Here is a 22105-nt window from a genome sequence, read left to right as displayed (position 1 = left end):
TTTTGGATCTAAAATTGGACATGTCAAAAGCTTATGACAGGGTGGAATGGAGTTTTATTATTTCCATCTTTAAATTCCTTGGTTTTGACCAATCTTGGGTAAATCTTATCTCCTCAGTTCTGAAATGCTCATTCTCAATCAAGCTTAAGGGAAGTTGTTTTGATTTCTTGGAACCCTCATGAGGACTTCGGCAAGGATGTCCTCTTAGTCCTTGTTCATCATTGCCATTGAATGCTTATCCCGCCTGCTTCAAACCTATAGGGACCTTGATCTTTTTCGAGGTATTAAAATTGCACGTACTGCGCTAGAGATTACTCAATCTTTTCTTTGCAGATGACACCTTATTTTTCTGTTGTGCAAACCTTGATGATGTCCATACTTTGAATTCAATCCTGAATCTGTTTGAGTCTTTACCGGGGGAACAAAAAAACATGTCTAAAAGTGAAGTCTACTTTATTTGTAACACTCTTAAATCACTCCAACAGAAAATCTGCAAGACCTTGGAGGTCCAAATCATGGATGACACATCTAAATACTTGGGTACACTCATCTTTCATCATCGTTTGAAAAGAAAAACCCTCTCCCCCCTGATTAATAGGATTACCAACAGACTTTCTGATTGGAAATGCAAATTTCTCTCTCAAGCAGGAAGATCTGTTTTAATCAAATCTATCCTATATACGATCCCTAGCTACCAAATATCTTGTTTTCTCTTCCCAAAAACCATTTGCCAAAAATTAGACTCCATTTGTAGTGGTTTCTGGAAGGGATTCAACACACCTCATAAAGGCTTCTCTCCTATTTCCTGCGAGAGCATCTGTACCACAAAAAAGTCTGGGGGATTAGAAATAAGGACCGATTGGAATCACAATCGTGCTCTAATACTAAAATTGATCCGGAGACTCTTTTAATAATCCTTCTAGTCTATGGGCCCAGGTTCTCAAATCTAAGTATTTCCCATCTTTATCTCTTTTGAATCCGTATAAAAAATTTTCCTCTGGCTCGTTGACTTGGAATCGTATTAGAACCCTTCTTCCTACTTTCAGAAGAATCAACTGTTGGTGCATTGGTACTGGTCACAAAGTTGATATTTGGACTGATCCTTGGATCCCTGACAATCTTCAAAGTAGAATTCTGCTAGTTTCTAATCCTCACTGTCCACCTTTCTCTACTGTTAATGAGCTTCTCATTAATCGTTCATGGAATACTTCCCTAATCTCATCCCTATTCCGCAACCAAATCAGTCAATGTATCATGAATATCCCATTTTCAGCAACACAACATGAAGACAAATTCTTTTGTACCCTATCAAAATCGGGACAATTCTCAACCAAAGTTGTTGCTGCCTTCCTTGCAAATGATTCCAATTCTGGTTCCCTAAATGAACCTTTGTGGACCAAATTATGGAAATTGAAAGTTCACCCAAAATTCAAGTTTTTCTTGTGGAAAGTCTTTCGAGATGGACTGGCAACTAGGGATAAACTCCACTAGTTGAACCTCAACTCTGACTCATGTGACTTTTGCCAGAATTCTATGGAAACACCTTGGCACATTCTTTTGTCTTGTAATGTGGCAAAAAGGATTTGGTTTGCTGGTCCCCTTAGCCTGCGAACAGAACTTTTACATGGAAATACCATCAAAGAGGTCTTTCATAACTTGATCAATAATCCATCTTTGACAAACAAAGATGGGATCGCATTTGATGCATTGCCAGTATTACCATGTACTTCATCTGGCAAAACAGGAATCAAGCTGTCTTTGAAAATCATAAACCTCATCCCACGGGTATTATAAGAAATATCTTGAGATGGGTGGGTGAATATAATCTTTTTTGCCTTTTGGAAGATACAGTACAGGAATCCCAGGATAACATCTCCATTTCAATATCGCCTCCTCCTCCAATGGATTTTTATTTGGGCCTCAAAGGATAACATCATTTTGATTACAGATGGTAGTTTTAATCACAAATCGAAATAGGGAGGATGGAGCTTTATAATTTTCCACAAAAAATGTGTTATATGCATCATCTATGGACTATGGAAATGCAGGAACAACACAAGAAACTGAGGTCAGGGGACTCAAAGTAGGGCTCCAAAAAGCACTTCTATTGGATGTAAGAAAGTGACAATCTGGATGGACTCAGAGGAGATCAAGAACTGGACTACAAGTGAAGAAGAATACCCATGGCCATGGGAACTCTATCACTTTTTGTTAGATCTTAAAAGCTTTATGAATTCCTTTTTGTCTGTAAATATTTTTAAACAACCCAGAAATTTAGTACTGCCAGCTCATAATCTGGCCAACTATGCTAGGACTGAACATATTTCATCATCATATATGTCATTTGTTACTCCTACTATGTTTTAATTCAAGTATTTTATTTCATCGAAAAAGAAAAGAGTTTTTTTTTGTCCAAGAGCATGGCCCCTCCACCAACATGGGGGCCAATGGGAGCCCACATACAAGCATCATTAGGAGCGGGATTTCCACTTTTCAAGGGAAGCAAGGTGGCCATTTCGCCACATCTTGTGTCTGAGCACAAGAACCACACTCCCAGATGGAGTCCTTTTTCCATTTAAAATATGTTATAATGTGTTCCTCGACATTAATGAGAGAGACAGAAGTTGAGGATGGAATTTTGCCATTGCTCTCAATAAATTAGGATCTAAGATGCGATATGGGAAAAAATTATGTGAATTATAGAGGTAGAGCGGCACAAACAAATTGGTTAATAGGTAAAGCAGCACAGAATGATGGGTGCACTATAATCAGATAAGGGAACCGCGATCAATAATCCAAAAGGTCTATTCAAAGTCAATCTCAGTCTGACATTTGTAAATCAATACCTTGTGCTGGACACGCATGAATAAATATTCCTTCTTACTATCCAAAAAAAAAAGTTGAATGTCCAAAAGAAAATCATGTCAGGCTTGAAAATTCTCTACCACAAAAAATAAAAGGTTTGAAAATTCTGCGAAAGCCACTTTCAGTAAAGCAAGATGGAAACCCACATTCCTCTATACGTTTGTTGCAGCTGCTGTTGTTTTCCTTGAACATTCTCGTATTCCTTTCTTTCCAAACAAGCAATAATTTCCCATAAATTGAATTCAAGATCTCTTGCAAATCTCAACCAAATAAGGCCCTGGAATTAAATCAATAATCTGACAAAGAATTTGAATTTCAATGCACAATCAAAGCTTAATTAATGAGGAGTACATCATGCATGTAAATTGCATTTTTTTTCCCCTTAAAAATTGTTACTTGCATTGTTCTTTAGCCTGGGCAGAGTGGAGCTTCTCCAAGTCCCATTCTGGGTCAGCTCAGCACATTCAAAATCTTTCTCTGCAATTTATTTGTAACTAACAAGTAGAGATGGTAGACACTTTATCATGGTTGAATCACTACTTGTCTTGCATATAATCTAGTCTCTCTCTCTCTCTCTCACTGAAAATGCAACCCCAAAGAGGGAAATGTAGAAAGATCATCTTCAGCTCAATGCTCCTTGAATGAGATGCAGAGGTATAGGGTCCACAATCTAAACTAATTCATATGGATCTACAACCTGGCATCATTTTACAATAAAGAACAATAAATAGAGAAAAATAGACTACTTCTACAGGTAAATTGTTGCAATGGGTGCAAAAATTTCCAAACAGACATGGTGGAATCGAACCTAGTTCATGAATCCTGATATTTTAATAGTTCCTCAAGCAGAAGAATTAAGTGCCCAAGAGGAAGTGACATCTTTTGATGGGACCAAACTATCCTTGAAGAGCACTGGTGGGGATCTTCAAAGACTACAATTAAAGACCATTGTGGAGCTGTAGGTTACTTGTGAAGACTAAAATGGTAGGGTGACCCTTGGACATGGATTGTAATTTATTTGTTTTCCACTACTTCTGCTTACTTCCACCGAGGCTCAAATTCTGGTTCAACAATGGCTGCCGAACTTCACAACTTTGAGTAAGTCCTCAGCTTAGCTTTGTGACTCACAAAATGAAGTGAAGTCTGCCCAAAAGACTTTCCTTGGCAGACCATCTATTTTCCGCCCTCATCGTCTCTTTTTCCTTCAGTAAAACTGTCCAAAAACTATCTATATGACCAGTGCATCATTAAGCATTCACTTGAGTTTCTAAATGTCATTGACAACCAGAAAACCCAATCTTTTGAGAAGATCTAGAAGGTTTCGTTTTTAGTTGAAGAAGGAAATAAACATGTGATTAGGAATAAGTCAGGGAGTTCCTATATTACAGAGCATTACAACCCATAAAAAGGCGAAGGAGCAAAGGAAGCTAAGTAATTGGACTATTATATTCACTTGAAGCTGAGTTCCTTTTTTTCTTTTTTTTTGTGTGTGTGTGTGTGGGGGGAGAGGGGGAGGGGGTTGTCTCGGCAAGGAGCCAAAAATGCATTGTGGCACACCACATCTTACTCACAGTTGAGCAGACAAGACTCAAACCCAAGTCTTCTCCCTGGGGGGCGGGGGGTGGGGGAGGGGGGAGGCATTGCAGATGCCAAAGTGATGATGGCATTTGAAGTTGAGTAGTTTCTCTATGTTTTCTGCTCTTGTGATTGGTTCTCTTGAGTTCTAGGGCTAATTGGAGCTTTCACCAAACACTTGGTAATTTGTAGCTTATCCAAATACCTTTCCTCTTCTTTCTCTTTTCCCCCACCAATAGATTCTGTTTACTATTTGGGTCTGCTAGTTGTGGGACACTTCCTTGACAACCTACATCACCTACTCAGCCTAGAACCCATGTACTTTCTCTTAAAGGTACTAAAACATATTTTTAATCAACCTCAAACCCAAAGAAAGCCATATTCATCTTATATACCATTCACCTAGAAAATAAAACTGCTATTCAAACTATTGAAGTCTGGCATCTCAAGCTTCAAAATTGTGGTATCATAGAATTAAAACTATCAAATGCCTGACAACAAACTACCCTGATTAAATAAAATGCGAACTTTTCAAGTCCGAAATCTTTGACCTTAAAATTAAGGCTTCATAGAACTAAATTCTGTCCATACTTTCCTAATACCTAGGAGTAAGTAACTGTTAATACTTCAACTATCCTCTGGGCCATATTAGCATTATACGCTAATACACAAATTAAATCAGGGAATAGCTAACCATGCAACTTCAGTAAAATCCCAAGTATCTAGAGTCCTCAATCAGATTTCACAGGTCCAAGCAGAAAGATCCATATAAAGCTGAGAATTCTTCAAGAATATTTTCTGCCCTATTGGTTCTCAAGCTCATTCCACTGCACAAATTGCAGAGCCCCACCCCCCCCCCCCCTCCTCTTCAGCCCCATTTTCTTTCAACTGATGAATAAACAATTTGGCTAACACCTGTCTTCCAAATGAAATCACAATTGAACTCTTCCAAACAGGGGATCCTGCACCAAATGCAGAGCCTAAAAGCTAATAAATCCTTTGTGCAAAATAAACACCTTTCTTCTCTAAGTAAAACCACCGAGTAAATGATTAATCAGATCATGAAAGACATTCTCATAGTAAAAGAATGGACCACCAAGTCACATTCTGTTTCCCTTTCCTCATACCACTTTACCAGGAAAGAAACAACAGTATACCAAGATACATTAGCATGTCAGTGATAATTAGAACTTATCAAAAGACTCTTCAGTTCAAGCTAATACAGATCAATCATCCTCATGGGAATCACATCGCACCATATATCTTCTGAACATTGATGAAGATGTAGAGGTAAAGAACAGCGCTGGTTCACCTCCATCTTGTTGCCATTCAAGAGGGATACTATATAAGGCTGTGGGTGTTTTTCAATCTTCAACCCAGCCTTCTTCACAAAATATTCAGAAACCATGATAACACAACTACCAATATCAACAATTACCTAGGCATTGTGATTTCCTGAACGCATGCGAGTATAAAAGATGCAAGTTCGTCCCCAGTCTTGTCCTTTGGTTTCAGCCACCAAAACTCGCGTAACTACATGGATTTCATAGGTATCCTCTTAACCAAACATGTCATCAAAATACCCATCTTCTTAATCTCTTTCATCTAGTGGGTAAGGATGCTAACCATCATCTTCTTCCTCTGTTTCTTCTTTCTCAGCAACAGCAATTGGCTTTCTTCGATGGGGGCAGTCCTTAGCATAGTGTCCCAAGTCTTGGCAGTGGAAACATCGGACTTTGTCTGGACTCAGCATGGGTGCCTTGCCTTTGTTGTCAATCTTTAGAGGAGGGGCAGATCACAAAGGTCCAGCTTTAGAAGAGCTAGTAGTAAAGGGTTTGGGTGATGGAAAAGTTTTCTTGCCGTTGACAGCAGGGGTACCCAACCTTTTATCTGAAGGTGCTAACAACTCCTCATCCCTAAGAGCTTTCTCAAAGTAGTCCCTAACACCGGATACATCTGCAACTCCAATGACCTTGTTGATTTCATATCTTAAACCCAAACGGAAACGTGAAAGTACCTGAATTTCATCCTCCCTAATGCCATTACGAGAAGAGAGTGCATCAAACTTTTGCATATACTTAGCCACTGTCATGCTCCCTTGGCGTAGGGTGTTCAGCTGGTCTTGCAGTTGTGCCCTAAAGTGCTTGGGCAGATATTTCTTCCTCAACTCATGCTTCATTTCCGCCCATGTGGTAGGTGCAATACCATCATATTCCATGTCACCCTCAGTGGTCCTCCACCACTCACGGGTAGGTCTTACTAGCTTAGTACATGCTAGTCTAATTTTCCTTTCCTCCGGTATATCATACCAGTCAAAGTAGTCATCCAATGCAGCCAACCAATCATAAAATACCTGAGGGTCATGGTTGCCATTGAATTCCTTTAATTCTAGCTTGACCTTCTGTATATCATGATATCATTGACGAGGGGCACCATTATCAGCATTAAAATAAGACCAAATATGGTCTTCAAAACTCATACGATTCTCTGGAGTTCTTTGTCGATCTCTATCTTCTTTGTCGTCTCTATACCTATCCTCTCTATATCTCTCTTCTCTATCTCTGTCTTCTCTATGTCTGTCCCTGTCATCCCTGTAGCTGTCCTTGTCTTCCCTGCCTCTTTGGTGAGGTCAGTGGACTTGGGATTGCAGCTGATATCTGTCCTCTTCCATGGGCAGATTGCTTTCTCTAACAGGAGTAACCTGTCGCTGCTCAATAACTTGCAGCTTATCATTGATAGACCTTTGTTCAGTCAGTAACTGCTACAACATCTATTTACCAAAAAAAAAAAAACTGCTACAACATCTCAAGAACCTTTGTCAAGGATTAGGGAAGGCTGATGGAATAGGCTGGCCATGTTCATCCATGGTTCTGATAGCACTTAATGTAGTCCTAGGTGGCAAGGATACCACCTAGGAGCCAAGCAACAAGATCTTCTATGAACAAGCAGTCTGATTGGGGTAAAGTATGGATTTAGGTCAAAATTAGGGTTACGGTTTGAAGGGTTATTTTTGAAAGGCAGGTGTAGGGGAGTCTATCAATATTGGTCCAGTGATGTTTCGATGAGTGGAAGTGTGAAAAGTCAAATAAACAGCAAGTTAGGGTTTTAGGTTAATGAAGGTTGAGGGAAATTAGGGTTTTAATGGTGGGATGGGGAAGAGGTTAAGGTCGAGTGCAAGGGTCCTTGTAAGGATGCTGTGGTTAAAATTTGGTTGAATTCTGGTGGTAGGTTAAGGCTGTGAGTGAATTAGGTTTATGAAAATCAAAGGGAAAGGTTAGGGTTGGGCTGTGGAGGGTTTAGAAGTAGAAGATTGGGGATGGAGGAGCTTTAAACTTACTAGGAGATGCAGGGGGGATGATGGCAGCAGCAATAACTTGAAGAAAAATCGAGTCTTGAATAAGAACACTTGGGAGAAAACTTGTTTGAACCACCCGGGCTTCACACCGCAAGGAGTCAATTGGATCACACACCAATCCCACCTTGCCTTGATCAAACACAAAGCAATCTCACAAGGAGAAGAGAAGCAGCAGCTTGCAAAGCAGTTTTTAATTTCATAAAGTGGAGAATGAATAGCTCCACGGTTCCTATTGCTTTAAATAAGGGCCTAAGGGCCTAAGGGCCTTACACATATTCAGCCTAGGAGAAGGAAAGATTCCCCTAGATGATTTCCTATTACAATGAAAGAAAAAGGTCATGTGACTTTTTAAGTGGTCACATGACTCCTAAAACAGCCTATCTGATTCTGGTCATGTGACAACTTAAAAGGTCACATGACAACTAAACAAATAACTAAACTTTTAAAAATAAAAGAGGGTCATGTGACCACTTAAGTAGTCACATGCTTTTACATCAAAATAAAAACCAAGTACGGGAAATAAACTACTAAGCAACTAACTGATACTAGTAGTACTACTTGGACAGCTTCTTGTTCTTCTTCTTCTTGCGGATGTAGTGCATCAGCTCTGCATCATAAGGTCAGATGAGGAAGATATGGGGTTTTCTGTATTAGTGCACAGAAAAGGAGCAAGATGGGGGAGTCCAAGTGTTTGTGGCCAGTACTAATGATGTGGGAGTGTACTGACAGTGTACTGACTATACCATCATGGTACAGTAGTATAGAGGCAGTGGTAGCAGTGGCCAAGGTGGCCAGTCAGGAGTGAGGTGGCCAGCATGCTGGTGACATGGTGGGCATGCACAGGCAGCAGTTCATAGGTGTTCTAGAAATCAAGGGCATATTGGTAAATCTCCAATAGTGGTGATGTGGCCAGTTAGCAATTTTCAGCCTGTTGAGTGACAGTGCTAATAGCAGGGTCCAGGGGTAGCTTATGTGGCAGTTGACAGGGTTCTGGTCAACTCACAGATGAGGATGCAATGGTTGATAGTTCATATGGTAGATACAGGGGCATTTTGGACTTTTTCAGAAGTAGGCCCCACAGGATGTACTGATGTGGAATAACAGTGACATACCACAGTGGCACAGAGCATACTGATGATGTGCTATGAACATGATGAGGTGACACATGACACATGCTAACATGAATGCAATGCATAAAGACATGGACATGAAATGAAAGTGATGACCATGGTGGCATATGAGGTGATGTGTGTGAGTGACTTGTGGCAGCCCAAGTGGCAAGAACTTGATGAGATGGCTGAGGGCATGCAGCCTAGGCAGTCTGTCCAGGCTGTAAGCCACGAGCCACGCACAACCAGCCATGCCCACGGCCACAGGCATAAGGCCCATGGAGGCAGCCATGCCTCCATGGACACACACAGACGCCAGGTCGAGGGGGCCAAGGCATACGCGCACGAGTTATGCAAGCCAGACCTTGGTCAATCGAGTTCAATAGCCACAATATCGGTCAAGTGTTAGAATGCACTCAAGTTCTCCATATTGCCTCAATGAGAGGCTAATTTGATTTGCTCTTGGTAAGTTCCCTATAAGATGCTTCTTTCTAAGCTCCAAAATGCCATAGGCCATTGGATGCAATCCTACGGTCCAGATCAACGCGCGTCAAACCGGTGAAGAGCAACGTTCCAGATTCCAACATGAGCACGTCGGTTGGCCGAGTGCAGATCTCCCATAAGCCGCATCGCACGCAATCAAGTCCAGCCCCATATATGACATGTGCATTTAATTGTGACTTAAAGGTCATGATTCTATGTGATGCACCGGATTCCCATCGCAGGCAAAGAGATTTCGAAACGTAGGCAAGCACTTTATCCCATGACGATCTATTGCGCCATAATTGATGTCCATGTAATGGCTATGATCAATCGCGTGTTCCACGATCTACGCCGACGCAATCTGACATGATACTACGGCTGAGATTTGTTCTGCCTTCTAAGTTCCAAATCCAACATCTCTTGTACGAGCCATGTTTCGGTGCTGTGTGGGTGCACAGAACAACCTCCTAAGATTGCAAATGAGCCCTATGAATGGCCGAACTTCAAACCATCATGTCTCGGCCAATACAACTCGGATTTGGGTGATTCAAAAAGCAATCTTCCCCATTCCACGAGCTTAAGCTTTTGGGAGTGAAAAAACCAAAAAGAAAAAAGGAGAGGTAGAAGGGGACAAAACAAAAAAAAAAAGAAGAAAGAGAGGCTATTGATGCATTGAAGCTACCCTCTATACACTCCATACTTTGTTCTTGGTATTTTGTGTCCATAAGAGTGTGTGCAAGCATAGTACTAAAACTAGCGAAATTTCGGTCGAGATATCGAATATTTCGAGTATCTCGACCTGTCCGAAACGAAACGCAAGTCCGATATGAAAAAATGCAATATTTCGAATATTTCGGAAATTTCGATTTCGGTCATCTCGTTTCGGAAATTTCGGAAATCTTGGTAATTTCGGTCAACTTGTTTCGAAAATTTCGGAAATCTCGGACATTTTTGGCATTTTACACCCACAGAAAAATACCATATTTCGACCGAGATTTCGACGAAATTTCGGTATCTCGGAAATTTCGGTCAGACCGAAACACCTGAACGAAACGAGATTTAGTACCATGTGTGCAAGCAATTGAAGACATTCTAGGGAGCTTCTGCTAGGGAGAAAAAGAAAATGAAGAAGAACAAAGGAAGAGAAGAAGGGAAGAGGACGGTGAGGTCTTACTGCCAGGAGACCTTCTCTGAAGCTCCATTGGCCACTTAGAGTTTCTCCGGGTACCAGAAACTGAGACAGACTATAGGGTTGTAAGATTTCCATCAGTTACACCATTTCATTGTATTTCTTGTAGTCATACGTATGCTAGATATAGGTGTTTATTGTTGTAGACATATTCTAGCCTGAGCTTTCATTGTAGGGCATGCTATAAGCCCATTATAGTTTGTATTTGGGGTGTCTAGTTGTTGCAAGACCCACATTGGGGTTAATAACCTTGCTTTGTATTACCAAGGGTTGAAGCAGGAGAGGATGCTCTTGAGTTATTGCAGTGACTGAAATCACCATCAAGGTTATAACCCTTGCTCTTGACATTGCAAGAGTTGAAGCAGGGATTGTCGTTTCTGAGTCGTTGCAGCGGTCGAAATTATTGTTGAGTAGACGCCGAGAACAGTTGGACATTGCTCTGTGAAGTAGGCACACTGCTGAACCACATTACATTTGGTGTTGTGGATGTGCCTGTATATTTTGCATATATTGTATTGGAGTGCCTTGGTTGCAGAGTGGGTGTGCAAAATCTGGTAGGCCTGGCCACTTGGTGGTTGCAGACTTGCAGTGTGGATGTGCACACGATTATGTATGTATGTGGTGGATGGGATGTGTGTTAAGAGGTTGGTGATGGCTGTGTTTATTGTAGGTTGTGTGGTTGGGTGTATACTAGTAGGGTGTACCAGTTTTGTGTCGGTAACGCCAATGAGTGAGTTGTGAAAAATGAACGAGTTGGCAAACGTTTTTAAAGCCCACTGATTCACCCCCCTCGCAGTGGCCACCTTTGATTGACACACAATGGGGCCCAACGTGCTCAAACATTGTGCACCCAATACAGGACCGCCATACCATTCTAACAGAAGAAAATACAAGTCACTATGATGGGGACTCCCTGCAACACCATGCACACCCCTTTGCAACATCTGGAGCTTGCCAACTTTTCACAAAAAAGCAACTGCTACTTTAAACCTTCCTTTATCGTTGGGTTTTAACCCCAATTTCCTGTCAGCGATCAATAATTCCTTGGACTAGTATTGTTTGAGGAACTCTAGAACCTGCAATTGTTTGAATGGAAATCTTTGGAACTTCTTTTTAGTTCGCCATCTTTGCCTCTGTTTCAACATTTTCTGCATCATCATCATCATGATCATCATCATCCGACCAATCTCCCTCAATAAGGAAGAGCTTCTTGGAGCGGTGGCCCAGGCTGAACTTTTCGTTGTAGTTGAAGCATAAACCTTTTACTCGACGTTCGCTTAACTCTACCGGAGAAATTTTTTTAACCAGCATCATTGAGTTGATGGCACTACTTCGATTAAAAAAGGATTTCTTCGACTCACTAGGACTAGACAATTTTTTGGCAGATTGATTACAAGCCTTGTACAATCGAGCATGGCCGATGGCTGCAGCCAAAGTGGCGGGTTTTGCTGCCCGTACATCCACCTTAATTACTTCCTTAAGACCACTAGCGAAACAGTCAACTTCTTGTTCTTGTGTCAATTTCCCCGGATGAAAGGCAATGAGGAAAGCAAAGGCTGCAAAGGCTCACTCGGACTCGGCTCAACCTGGCTTAGTCCAAGACCTACGAGAACTGACCCGACACCGAGATCCCTTATGTCAAATGGCTTGGCTGACAAGGCCATCTCAACAGACTTCATGCCCTGTGGGCCCAGATAGGTCCTCTCATTGGCAATGCGGGTTTCTGGTTTTGACCACATTAGCTCAGGAGGAAATTGGTCAGTCTTGACGAAGAACCTACTATTCCAATTATGGTTAAAGGTCGGCAAGTTTGTGAAGATCTTCACCTTCAAGCCAGGACGAGCAGAGAATTAGAACCATCCTTGCCCAGAGTTATGTTTCTTGAAGGCGAAGAGGTGAGCAAAGACCTTGACAGATGCCTGCCTCCCCAGCTTCACAAAGAAAGCAGCAAACCCAAAATGTACCTCAACCCATTGGGTGGGAGCAATTTGGGCTGGCAATCTGGCAGTAGCCCGTAGAACTGAAGCACATCATTCACTATGAAATAGACCGGGAAGCAGAGGCCAGCCTCGAACATGTGCTAGTACAGACAGACCTCCCCTGCCTTAGCTAGCTCAATTTACTGCAACTTAGTTAAATCAACAAAAAAAATCTTGATATTGTGTGGGACCATACCTCACATGAAGTCCTTTGAAAGCTGTCCACGAAACAGTTTCTTGCTCATCCTTCATCAACTGGTAGCATAACTGTGCATCACCTCCAAGTTGAAAGAAGCAAGTAGTACACACTCTTCCTCTGGAGTTTGGTGAAATTCAGAAAACTGATCTGCCCTGCAAACCCAGCTGGTAGGGTCTTTAGAACGATTAAATCCAACATCACCATCATCGGCAAATATGTTCCAGCAGTCGCGATGGTAGTCATGTTGTTTTGGCGACCGTTGGGTCCTCTTCCATCATACCTTTTCTGGTTGTTGAAGGACTCAGCATGATCATGGCTGCCAGTAACATGTTTGTGGCGAGTGTTGATGGCTGCAAACAGGTTATGCATTGAATCCATCATCTGCTTGAATTTGTGCCCTTGTTCCTCCTTCAAACTTCCCACATCCAACTTCAAACTACCCACTTCAAATTTGAGTTGCCCAAACCACTGGTCAGCCATGCCCGGCTCTGATACCAAGTTGTTATGGTCTTGATTTTCTGAGTGTGTAAACAGGGTGATGAATTCAAATCATTAAGGATACTACCCTGAGACAAGTACCTTAGCCCTCTGCTTCCCTTGTTCCTGTTTCTCTCACTTATTTTGGAGAAGAGTGCTTGAAACAATGGAAGCTAAAATTAAGAGCACAACTGTTTACCTTGAGGGTAAATGACCTTGTTGAAGTATATCGAGTCCAAAGGGGAGAAGAGGATATCTCGATTCTCAAGTTCCTCTCCTCCTCATGTGACTCTCCTATTTTGAGTATGAGTTGTTATTTCTGTGTCTTAAAGTCCTAGTCCTAGTTTGAGTTGTTATTTCTAGTCCTAGCTCTATTTCATTTTTCTTTTCCTATTGTAACTTAGAATCCTATCATGATTAGGAATTCCCCTTCTCATTGTAAGCTGTTATTATAAATACAAACATTGTGAGGGAGGTTGTCATAATCGACAGTTCTCCTCTCCTCACCTCCCTCTCTCCCATCTCTTGGTTCTGGTTCTCTAACAGGTGCTCTCGCTACATGGTATCAGAGCACAACCTTTAAACTGGTTGTTCTCTGCAATTCTGGTTTGAGGGTTTCCTTACTCAGCTTCTCTTAAAGGGGTGCAGCACCTATGCTGCATATTACCACAGTTTAACCCTAGATGGAGTTTTCAACTGAAAACTAGGGTTCTCTCATATATCTAAAGGTAAGATTAATTGGAGAAGATCCTTCTCAGCCTGCAGTCATTTTTGAAGACCACTTCTGCGATTTCTTCTGGAGGATTTCTATCCATTCAATGGATTCTTATTGAAGATTGAAGTTTATTCCCCCCCCCCCCCAATACCAGGTTTTTACTTTACAGCAACATCGCAGGGTTTCTTCTCTTCTCCAATTGATCCAATTTCCTGGTAAGTTATCAAATTCTGTTGTTATTCTTCAAGAACACCACTCGGCAATCTAATTCTGCTGATCTGAGTTGCGATTAATATCCCCTACTGCTGGTTCTGCATATTTGGGTTCTTAAACCCTAGTTTTATCTCTGCCGAGAGTGCTGATTCTGCACATTTGGGTCCTTGAACCCTAATTTTGCTTCTGCCGAGAGTGCTGCTACTGCACTGGATATTATTGCTACTGATTTAGGTTATCAGAACCTATTTCCTGCACATACTGCTACTGTTTGTGGGTTATTCACCCTAGCCTGGTTTTATCTAAGAGCCGATCCACATTACTGTTACTATTAACCTAATCTGATTGGATGGCTGATCCCAAACCACCAATGGACAATGTCCAAGTACAGATAACTACTACTAAACTCTACGGAGTTTCAAATTATTTATTATGGGCCCAGGCAGTACAAGCTTACATACATGCCAAGGGCAAAACTGAAATACATTATAGATGAGCCTCCTGATCGTGATCCTAAGCATCATACCACATTCACAGCTCATGATGAGTGGATGCATGAAAATTCTATTATCAAGATATGATTATGGAACATTGTTGAACCTGCTATCGCCTCCAATGTGATGTTTCACACCCTTGCTAAAGAAGTCTAGATTACTTACGTGAAAGCTTCTCTCAAGAAAGAAATATCTCCTGTATGTATGATCTTTATGAGAAACTCTTTACTTTCCAACAAGGAGATAAAACCTTGAATGAGTATTTTGTAAGTTAAAAGGGCATGGTTGAAGAACTGTAGATACACCAACCTCGAACCACTAATCTGAATCAATTAAAGCAATAAAGAGCTGAGTTCCATGTTGCAAAATTTCTAGCTGAACTACATCCTGACTATCAATATGTGAAAAGTCAATTGCTTACAGGAGAGAAGGTTCCTAACTTGCTTCTCTCAATGAATTTTTCTCTCGTATTAACCGTCTGGCTAATCCATCCAAGTCTGATAATATTACTAAAGACAACACAACCTTTGTTGCAAATCGTCGAAAAGGACGTGGTCGTGGCCAATTTAGAGGTTGTGGCCGTGGCTCTGGTGGACGAGGTACAGGTCATCAACCTATTGACAAATCTTCCCGCCAGTGCGCTTATTGTGGTAAACCAAATCATACAACAGATACTTGTTGGGCCAAGCATGGAAAACCTGAGTGGACGAATGAACTAGCCAATGTTGCTACAACTAGCACTGCAACTAAGAAGCCTACCAGTGAAATGAATCGGAGTTCAACTACTTCATCATTTGTATCTCGTGATGATTACAACCAGCTAGTCAAAGCCTCCAACAACTTGAAGTTGCATCGCCTCCACCTGTACCGCCACTCTAGCCTATAAAAGTAATGCAGCCTTTTTCCCTTCTTCTACTTCATGGCTTATTGATTCGGGTGCTTCCTATCACATGACTGGTAAGTCAAGTTTTTTTTCTTTCATAAATTCTGTTCAAACCTCTTCCAATATTATCCTAGTTGATGGATCCTCTACTCAGGTAAATGATCATGGAATTGTTTCTCCAACATTCTCCATGACTTTCTCTCCTGTACTTCATGTTCTTAAATTACCTTTAAATCTTTTATCTGTTAGTCGACTTACTATGTCTCTTAATTGTTCGGTCACTTTTTATCCTTTTTATTGTGTCTTTCAGGGCCTCCAAACAAGGAAGATGATTGGTGGAGGGCTTGAGCATGATGAGTTGTATTACCTAGATGGCACCGGACCTTCCACTGCTGCTACATCCACTACCATACCATCCCCTATGCAATGGCATCTATGCCTTGGTCACCCATCCATACCTAAACTCCAACTAATGGTTCCTAGTTGCAAGCCTATATCTCAACTTGAATGTGAAGCTTACGAACGAGGCAAACATCACAATGCCTCCTTTCCTGCCTGTACTTTACCTAGAAGTTCTTTATTGTTTCTTTAGTTCATTCTGACATTTGGGGTCCGTGTCGAGTTTATAATAGGTTAGGATTTTCTTATTTTGTTAGTTTTATGGAGGATTATTCTCAATCCACTTGGATTTATTTGTTAAAAGACCGGACCCAATTTCTTATTGTATTTCAAAAAAAATTTCAAGAAATAAAGAGTTAATTTGCTACATCCATGAAAAAAATTCGTTCCGATAATGCCCTTGAGTACACTCAAACTGGAATTTCTGATTTTTGCCTCACCGATAGTATTATTCACCAAACTAGTTGCTCTTACACTCCACAACAAAATGGTGTGGCTAAACGCAAAAATCGGCACTTATTAGAGGTTGCCCAATCAATTATGTTCCACATGAGTGGCCCCAAATGTTTTTGGTGTGATGCTGTCCTCAACGCTTGTTATCTTAATTGTATGCCGTCTTCAGTTTTACATAATAAAGTCCATTTTTTCTATCCTTTATCCTGATCGTCCTTTATATTCCTCTCCACCACGTATTTTTGGTTGTGTGTGATTTGTGCACATCCTTCACAACTCCATTGATAAACTATCTGCTCGATCCATTAAATGTCTGTTTCTTGGTTCTCATGCTCAAAAAGGGTATAAATGCTTTGACCTCATTTCTAATAAACAATTTATTAGTGCTGATGTTACATTTTTTAAAAATACTCCTTATTTTTCTACCCCTATCCCATCCACAATACACAATGAAGATCTTTTAGGTCCACCACTACCTGTCCTCGTTCCTTTCTCTCCACCAATTCAAGTTTATCACCGTCGTCGTCGTCGACCACCAACCCTACCCACCACCGCTGCTCCTATACCAGCCTCTACTATTCCGCCAACAGTACCTAATTCATCCCCTGTTGTTCCTGATGTTCCGGCTTTGCCTACTACTACAACGGACGCCGATCAGCCCAAAACTCAATCTGAGTCTGGTGCTGAAGGCTCCATCGACTTACCCATTATTGTTCGTAAAGGTACTCATTCTTACACTCAAAATCCCACAAATCCTTAACTAGTTATCCTATTAAGCACTATGTTTCCATTTCTCATCTTTCTTCCCATTATAAACCTTTTGCTTCTGCTTTATCTACTAACTTTATATCTCATGCCCACCATGAGGCATTATCTCACCTTAGTTGGAAGGCCACCATGGATACCGAAATGGATGCTTTATTATCTCAAAATACTTGGACTCTGCCTCCCTTACTTGCTGGGAAGGATCTTGTTAAGTGTCGGTGGGTTTATACTATCAAATACAATCTGGATGGTTCTATTGAGTGATTGAAGGTACGCTTAGTTGCTAAAGGCTATACTCAAACATATGGTGTGGATTACTTTGAGATTTTTTCTCCCATTGCTCGTCTGAACTTTATTCGCATCCTTATTTCTCTGGCTGTTAACTTTGATTGGCCCTTATATCAAATGGAAATTAAAAATGCTTTTCTCTATGATGATCTTCAAGAGGAGGTTTATGTGGAGCAACCTCCACGGTATGTTGCTCAAGGGGAGTCTACAAAGGTTTGCAAGCTTCGTAAGGCAATTTATGGGTTGAAACAATCTCCAAGAGCATGGTTGATAAGTTCAGCTTCATCGTCACTCAGGTTCGATTCTCACTGTGTTATTCTGATCATTTTGTTTTTGTTCGCCGACAAAATTCTAAGGTAGTGGTAATGGTAGTCTATGTGGATGACATGATTATGTCTGGGAATGATGCTTCTGGTATTACCCAAGTTAAAGCATATCTTAATCAGCATTTTCAGATGAAAAACTTGGGTGTTCTTAAATATTTTCTTGGTATTGAGGTTTTACGAAGCAAGAAGGGTGTTACCTTATCTCAAAGAAAATATGTCCTTGATCTTCTGACTGACATTGGAATGCTTGCTTCCAAACTAGCCAATACTCCCATGGACCCTCATCAAAACTTGGGTTTGTTGAGAGTGAGATTTTCATATGTTCATCGATATAGAAGATTAGTTGGCAAACTTATTTAACTTACAGTCACTCGCCCCGATATATTCTTTGTCGTTAGAGTTATTAGCAATTTATGTATTATCCAAAGAAAATTCATTGGGATGTTGCTTGCTGTGTTGCGATATCTGAAAAGTGCTCATGGTAAAGACCTTATTTATTGACCTAATCGAAATGCTAATTTGGTTGGGTTCTCTAATACTGATTGGGCTGGTGCTGATGGTGATAGACATTGTACTTCTGGTTATTGTACCTTTGTGGGTGGCAATTTGGTCACCTGGAAAAGCAAGAAGCAAACCACTGTTGCTCAATCCAGTGTTGAAGCCGAATATCGAGCGATGGCTCATACTACAACTGAATTGATGTGAGTAAAATCCTTACTCCAGGAATTAGGGTTTTCCATCAATCAACCTATGCAAATGTTTTGTGATAATCAATCTGCTATCTATATTGCAAATAACCCTGTCTTTCATGAGAGGACAAAGCACGTTGAGGTTGATTGTCACTTTGTTCGGGATGCTGTTATGAAGAAGTTGGTTGTTACTCCATTTGTCTCTACTACCAATCAACTTGGTGATATGTTTACAAAGGCACTGTTTGGACCTGCTTTTCGTCGAAGTTGTTCCAAACTAGGTCTAGGTGATTTATACACTCCAGCTTGAGGGGGAGTATTAAAGTATATCGAGTTCATGTGACTCTCCTATTTTGAGTATGAGTTGTTATTTCTCTGTGTCTTAAAGTCCTAGTCCTAGTTTGAGTTGTTATTTCTAGTCCTAGCTCTATTTCACTATTCTTTTCCTATTGTAACTTGGAATCCTATTATGATTAGGAATTCCTCTTCTTATTGTAATCTGTTATTATAAATACAAACATTGTGAGGGAGGCTGTCATATTCGACAGTTCTCCTCTCCTCACCTCCCTCTCTCCCATCTCTCGGTTCTGGTTCTCTAACAGGTGCTCTCGCTACAGACCTCCTAAGCTAAAGTTTGTATTTCAAAGGTTAGATAACCATTACTTTATTCCAACATCTGATTTACAGAATCCTACCATCATTCAATAACTAACTCCTAAAGAATAGCTCCCCTTGTAAAACATATCTCCTACAGAGTAACTCTTCCCACCCAACTCCCCTAAAGACTAGAACTTGATAACTACTTCCTAAAAACTTGGTCTACTAACCGTTGCAAGGACTCCCACAATCCTATGACAACTGGCTACACACCCAAATGAAAACAACGCTGTCCAGCCACAGGAGGCTTTATTATGCCAAAATACAGACACATAACAATGACCAACTAATTCTGATACACTACCAATGTTTACTTATTATCTTGTAAAAAAACTTTAGAGGTATTGATAGCTTTCTTGTGTGGAGGGTAAACTTTACCATTTAGTTTTCTTCAACAGTTTCCTTATCTTCCCTATGGAAGTTTCCTTGCTTAGGAATGGATCAAATTTTCATACTATCCCACATTTCCCCTCAAATCAACATATTTTTTGTTGGTAATAATTTTGTTCTCTTAATTTCAAAATAGTATTCCCAGAAAATTACGACACACTTCAAGCAAAACAGAAGAAAGAGTTAAATCTATGCTTAATCAGAAAGTCATCTAGAATTTCAAGTCAGATTTATTAACTGAAAGCCATTATTCATCATTCATGCAAGAACATATGCATTTATAAACAAGACATATGATGAGGATACTGATAAACTGATAAAATTAGAAATTCACATTACATTTGATGTTCTCCTGGCATTGTAATGAACCTGACATTTTAATAACATCAGAATTTTCTGACCTCCGGCTCCATAATATAGAGGCCTCCTAGTCACACAATGGCACCACAGTTTACAAAACTGGAAAGAATACCATGAGTCAAATCCCTCTCCTCTACCAATACCAAATTAAATGAAGTGTATAAAATTGAAACTACACACAAGGTACCTGGGAATGCTAGTCACTGGAATGACATTACCCACCCACTGCAATAATTTAAGGCACCTAGAATCTGAACCAAGCAGAACTGCAGAGCATAGCCAATTCATAGGATCTGAAGAGGGAATTTTGATTTCCATGGCATCCTGATATCTATCTCTATAACCCAACAACAACAACAACAACAACTAGAAACCTAAATTGATCTATCAAAAAAAAGAAAAAGAAAAAGAGAACCCTAAATTTAAACAAAACCAATTAGCAGCACCCCCGTCAACACACCCCCCCCCCCCCCCCAAAACCCCCAAAACCTCCACCTCCCAACCAATTCTCCAAATTCAACACAATACTCAAAAAGGAACCCAAAGAAAAGGCAATAATTACCAAAGGTCTTCAATCATCCCCAGTAGGAAACAGAGTAAGAACCTTCCTCCCACCTCCACCACCAACTCCTCCACCAGTTGCAGACTCCAAATCCTCTACATAAGCCGGAGGTTGCGCTGGCATTGCAGCTCCAATCCTATTCACACCTGGGGCCTGCCGTGGAAAAAATCCGTGATCGAATTGCCCTCCCGGCGGCGACCCAAAATGCCCCATCTGCCTCTGATGAAACTGCTGCTGCTGCTGCACCGCCAATGCCGCCGCTGCCATCTGCTGCTGATGGTGCTGAAGAGCCGCCACCGGCACGTACGGCAAGAAGTGATCTGACCCCGGTGGCCCTGGATGCAAGAGCTGCCTTGGCACCGGGGAGCTCGCAAACAAGTGATCCGTTGCAGCGTCAGTGGGAGACAATCCTGCTGCACCACCACCACCGTTACCAGCAGATAGCCCCTGCATCCGCTTGAGGTAAAGCCTGTACTTCTGCAAGTGACTCGCTACGTTCTCCCGAGTCAACCCATCAACACTCATCAACTGCATTATCGTCTTGGGCACAGCGTTCTTGATCCCAAGATGGGCTACTGCATCAACGAATCTCTTGTGGAGCTGAGGTGTCCATACCAATCGAGGACGCTTCAGGGTCCGAGCTGGCTCGTCTCCTCCAGTTGCGGATCCTAACTCAGTCGAATCGAACTCGGCAGAGTGGGGTTGAGAGGAAGGAGGTAATGGTGGTGGTGGTGTTGAAGCAGCATGTGGCGTGCCAGGGTTTCGAATGTCAAAGGCAAGAGCGAGGTCAGGGGTTATTAGGGTCTGGGAGAGGGGCATAAGCTCCTCTGGGGAAGGAAGCTCTTCTTCCCATCTAGAGAACCAATTGGGCTCTTCTTCTTTCATTATTTGAATCTTTGGATCTCATAACCTGTTCATCGATATGAATTGGGTAAACATGAATTCTTGAGTTTGGCTTTTATTTGATCTTCTTCCGCTTCTGTTGCTCCAGCTGTTATTTTTGAGGAAGGAGGAGACTGGGCAGAAGCGAGAGAAGAGATGGAGACTGGGCAGAAACGCCCGAGAGAGAGAGAGAGGGAGAGAGAGGAGAGGAGGAGGAGAGGTGTTCGAGGTGGATCTTGTTTTTAGCTTTTCTTTTCAGATTTATTCTTATATATTTGGAACTGTTCACGCCGATTCCTTTCTTTTCATTTTTTTTCAATTCTTTTCGGGGTTGTAAGGGATTGTTCGTGTGTGTTTATAGTGATTAGTGAGAGTGAATGTGGAATTACAGATTCGGCATTGGAGTTTGTAAAAAATTCTTTGTTGGGTTTGAGGGAGTAGTGTTATGATTAAGGTATTATAGCACTTTTTCCTGGGTAGGATCGGATCTCTCATCAACGAAATCAAAGGGTTTGTCAGCTGGTTCATAGTTTCTCACTCTGGTTTTATGCATTTACATTACAAATTTAGAAATAAAGACTGGATGGTGCCAAACTGCCAATTGTGAGGACTGTAAAAATTGACAAATATGGTAGTAAGATTTGTGAAGATTTTCCTTATTGGGTTTAAGGGAGAATGAAAACCATCATGATTCAACCATGTGATTCACTTTATAGGAAGGATCATCAACAAAATCAAGCTCTTTGATTAAGCCTTCACATCACAAATTAGGTAACAAAAAAGCTTGCTTGGTTTTTT

General features: G+C 41.1%; 1 protein-coding gene across 1 annotated transcript; it reads right to left on the bottom strand.

Moving 5' to 3' along the window:
* Window positions 1–20361: 20361 nt before the first annotated feature.
* LOC122644255 (transcription factor MYBC1-like) lies at window positions 20362–21445 on the bottom strand. Its single transcript, XM_043837896.1, has one exon. The coding sequence runs from the start codon at window positions 21308–21310 to the stop codon at window positions 20435–20437; it is 876 nt and encodes a 291-aa protein (XP_043693831.1). The 5' UTR covers window positions 21311–21445; the 3' UTR covers window positions 20362–20434.
* Window positions 21446–22105: the final 660 nt, after the last annotated feature.

This window comes from Telopea speciosissima, chromosome 10 (genome assembly GCF_018873765.1).
Source record: "Telopea speciosissima isolate NSW1024214 ecotype Mountain lineage chromosome 10, Tspe_v1, whole genome shotgun sequence".
Lineage (NCBI taxonomy): Eukaryota > Viridiplantae > Streptophyta > Magnoliopsida > Proteales > Proteaceae > Telopea > Telopea speciosissima.
Note: the sequence above shows the minus strand (reverse complement) of the source record. Positions and strands in the feature narration are given on the sequence as shown.

Excerpts from the sequence above, each read along its gene's own strand:
- LOC122644255 (XM_043837896.1), bottom strand. The coding sequence starts at position 21,310 with ATGAAAGAAGAAGAGCCCAATTGGTTCTCTAGATGGGAAGAAGAGCTT.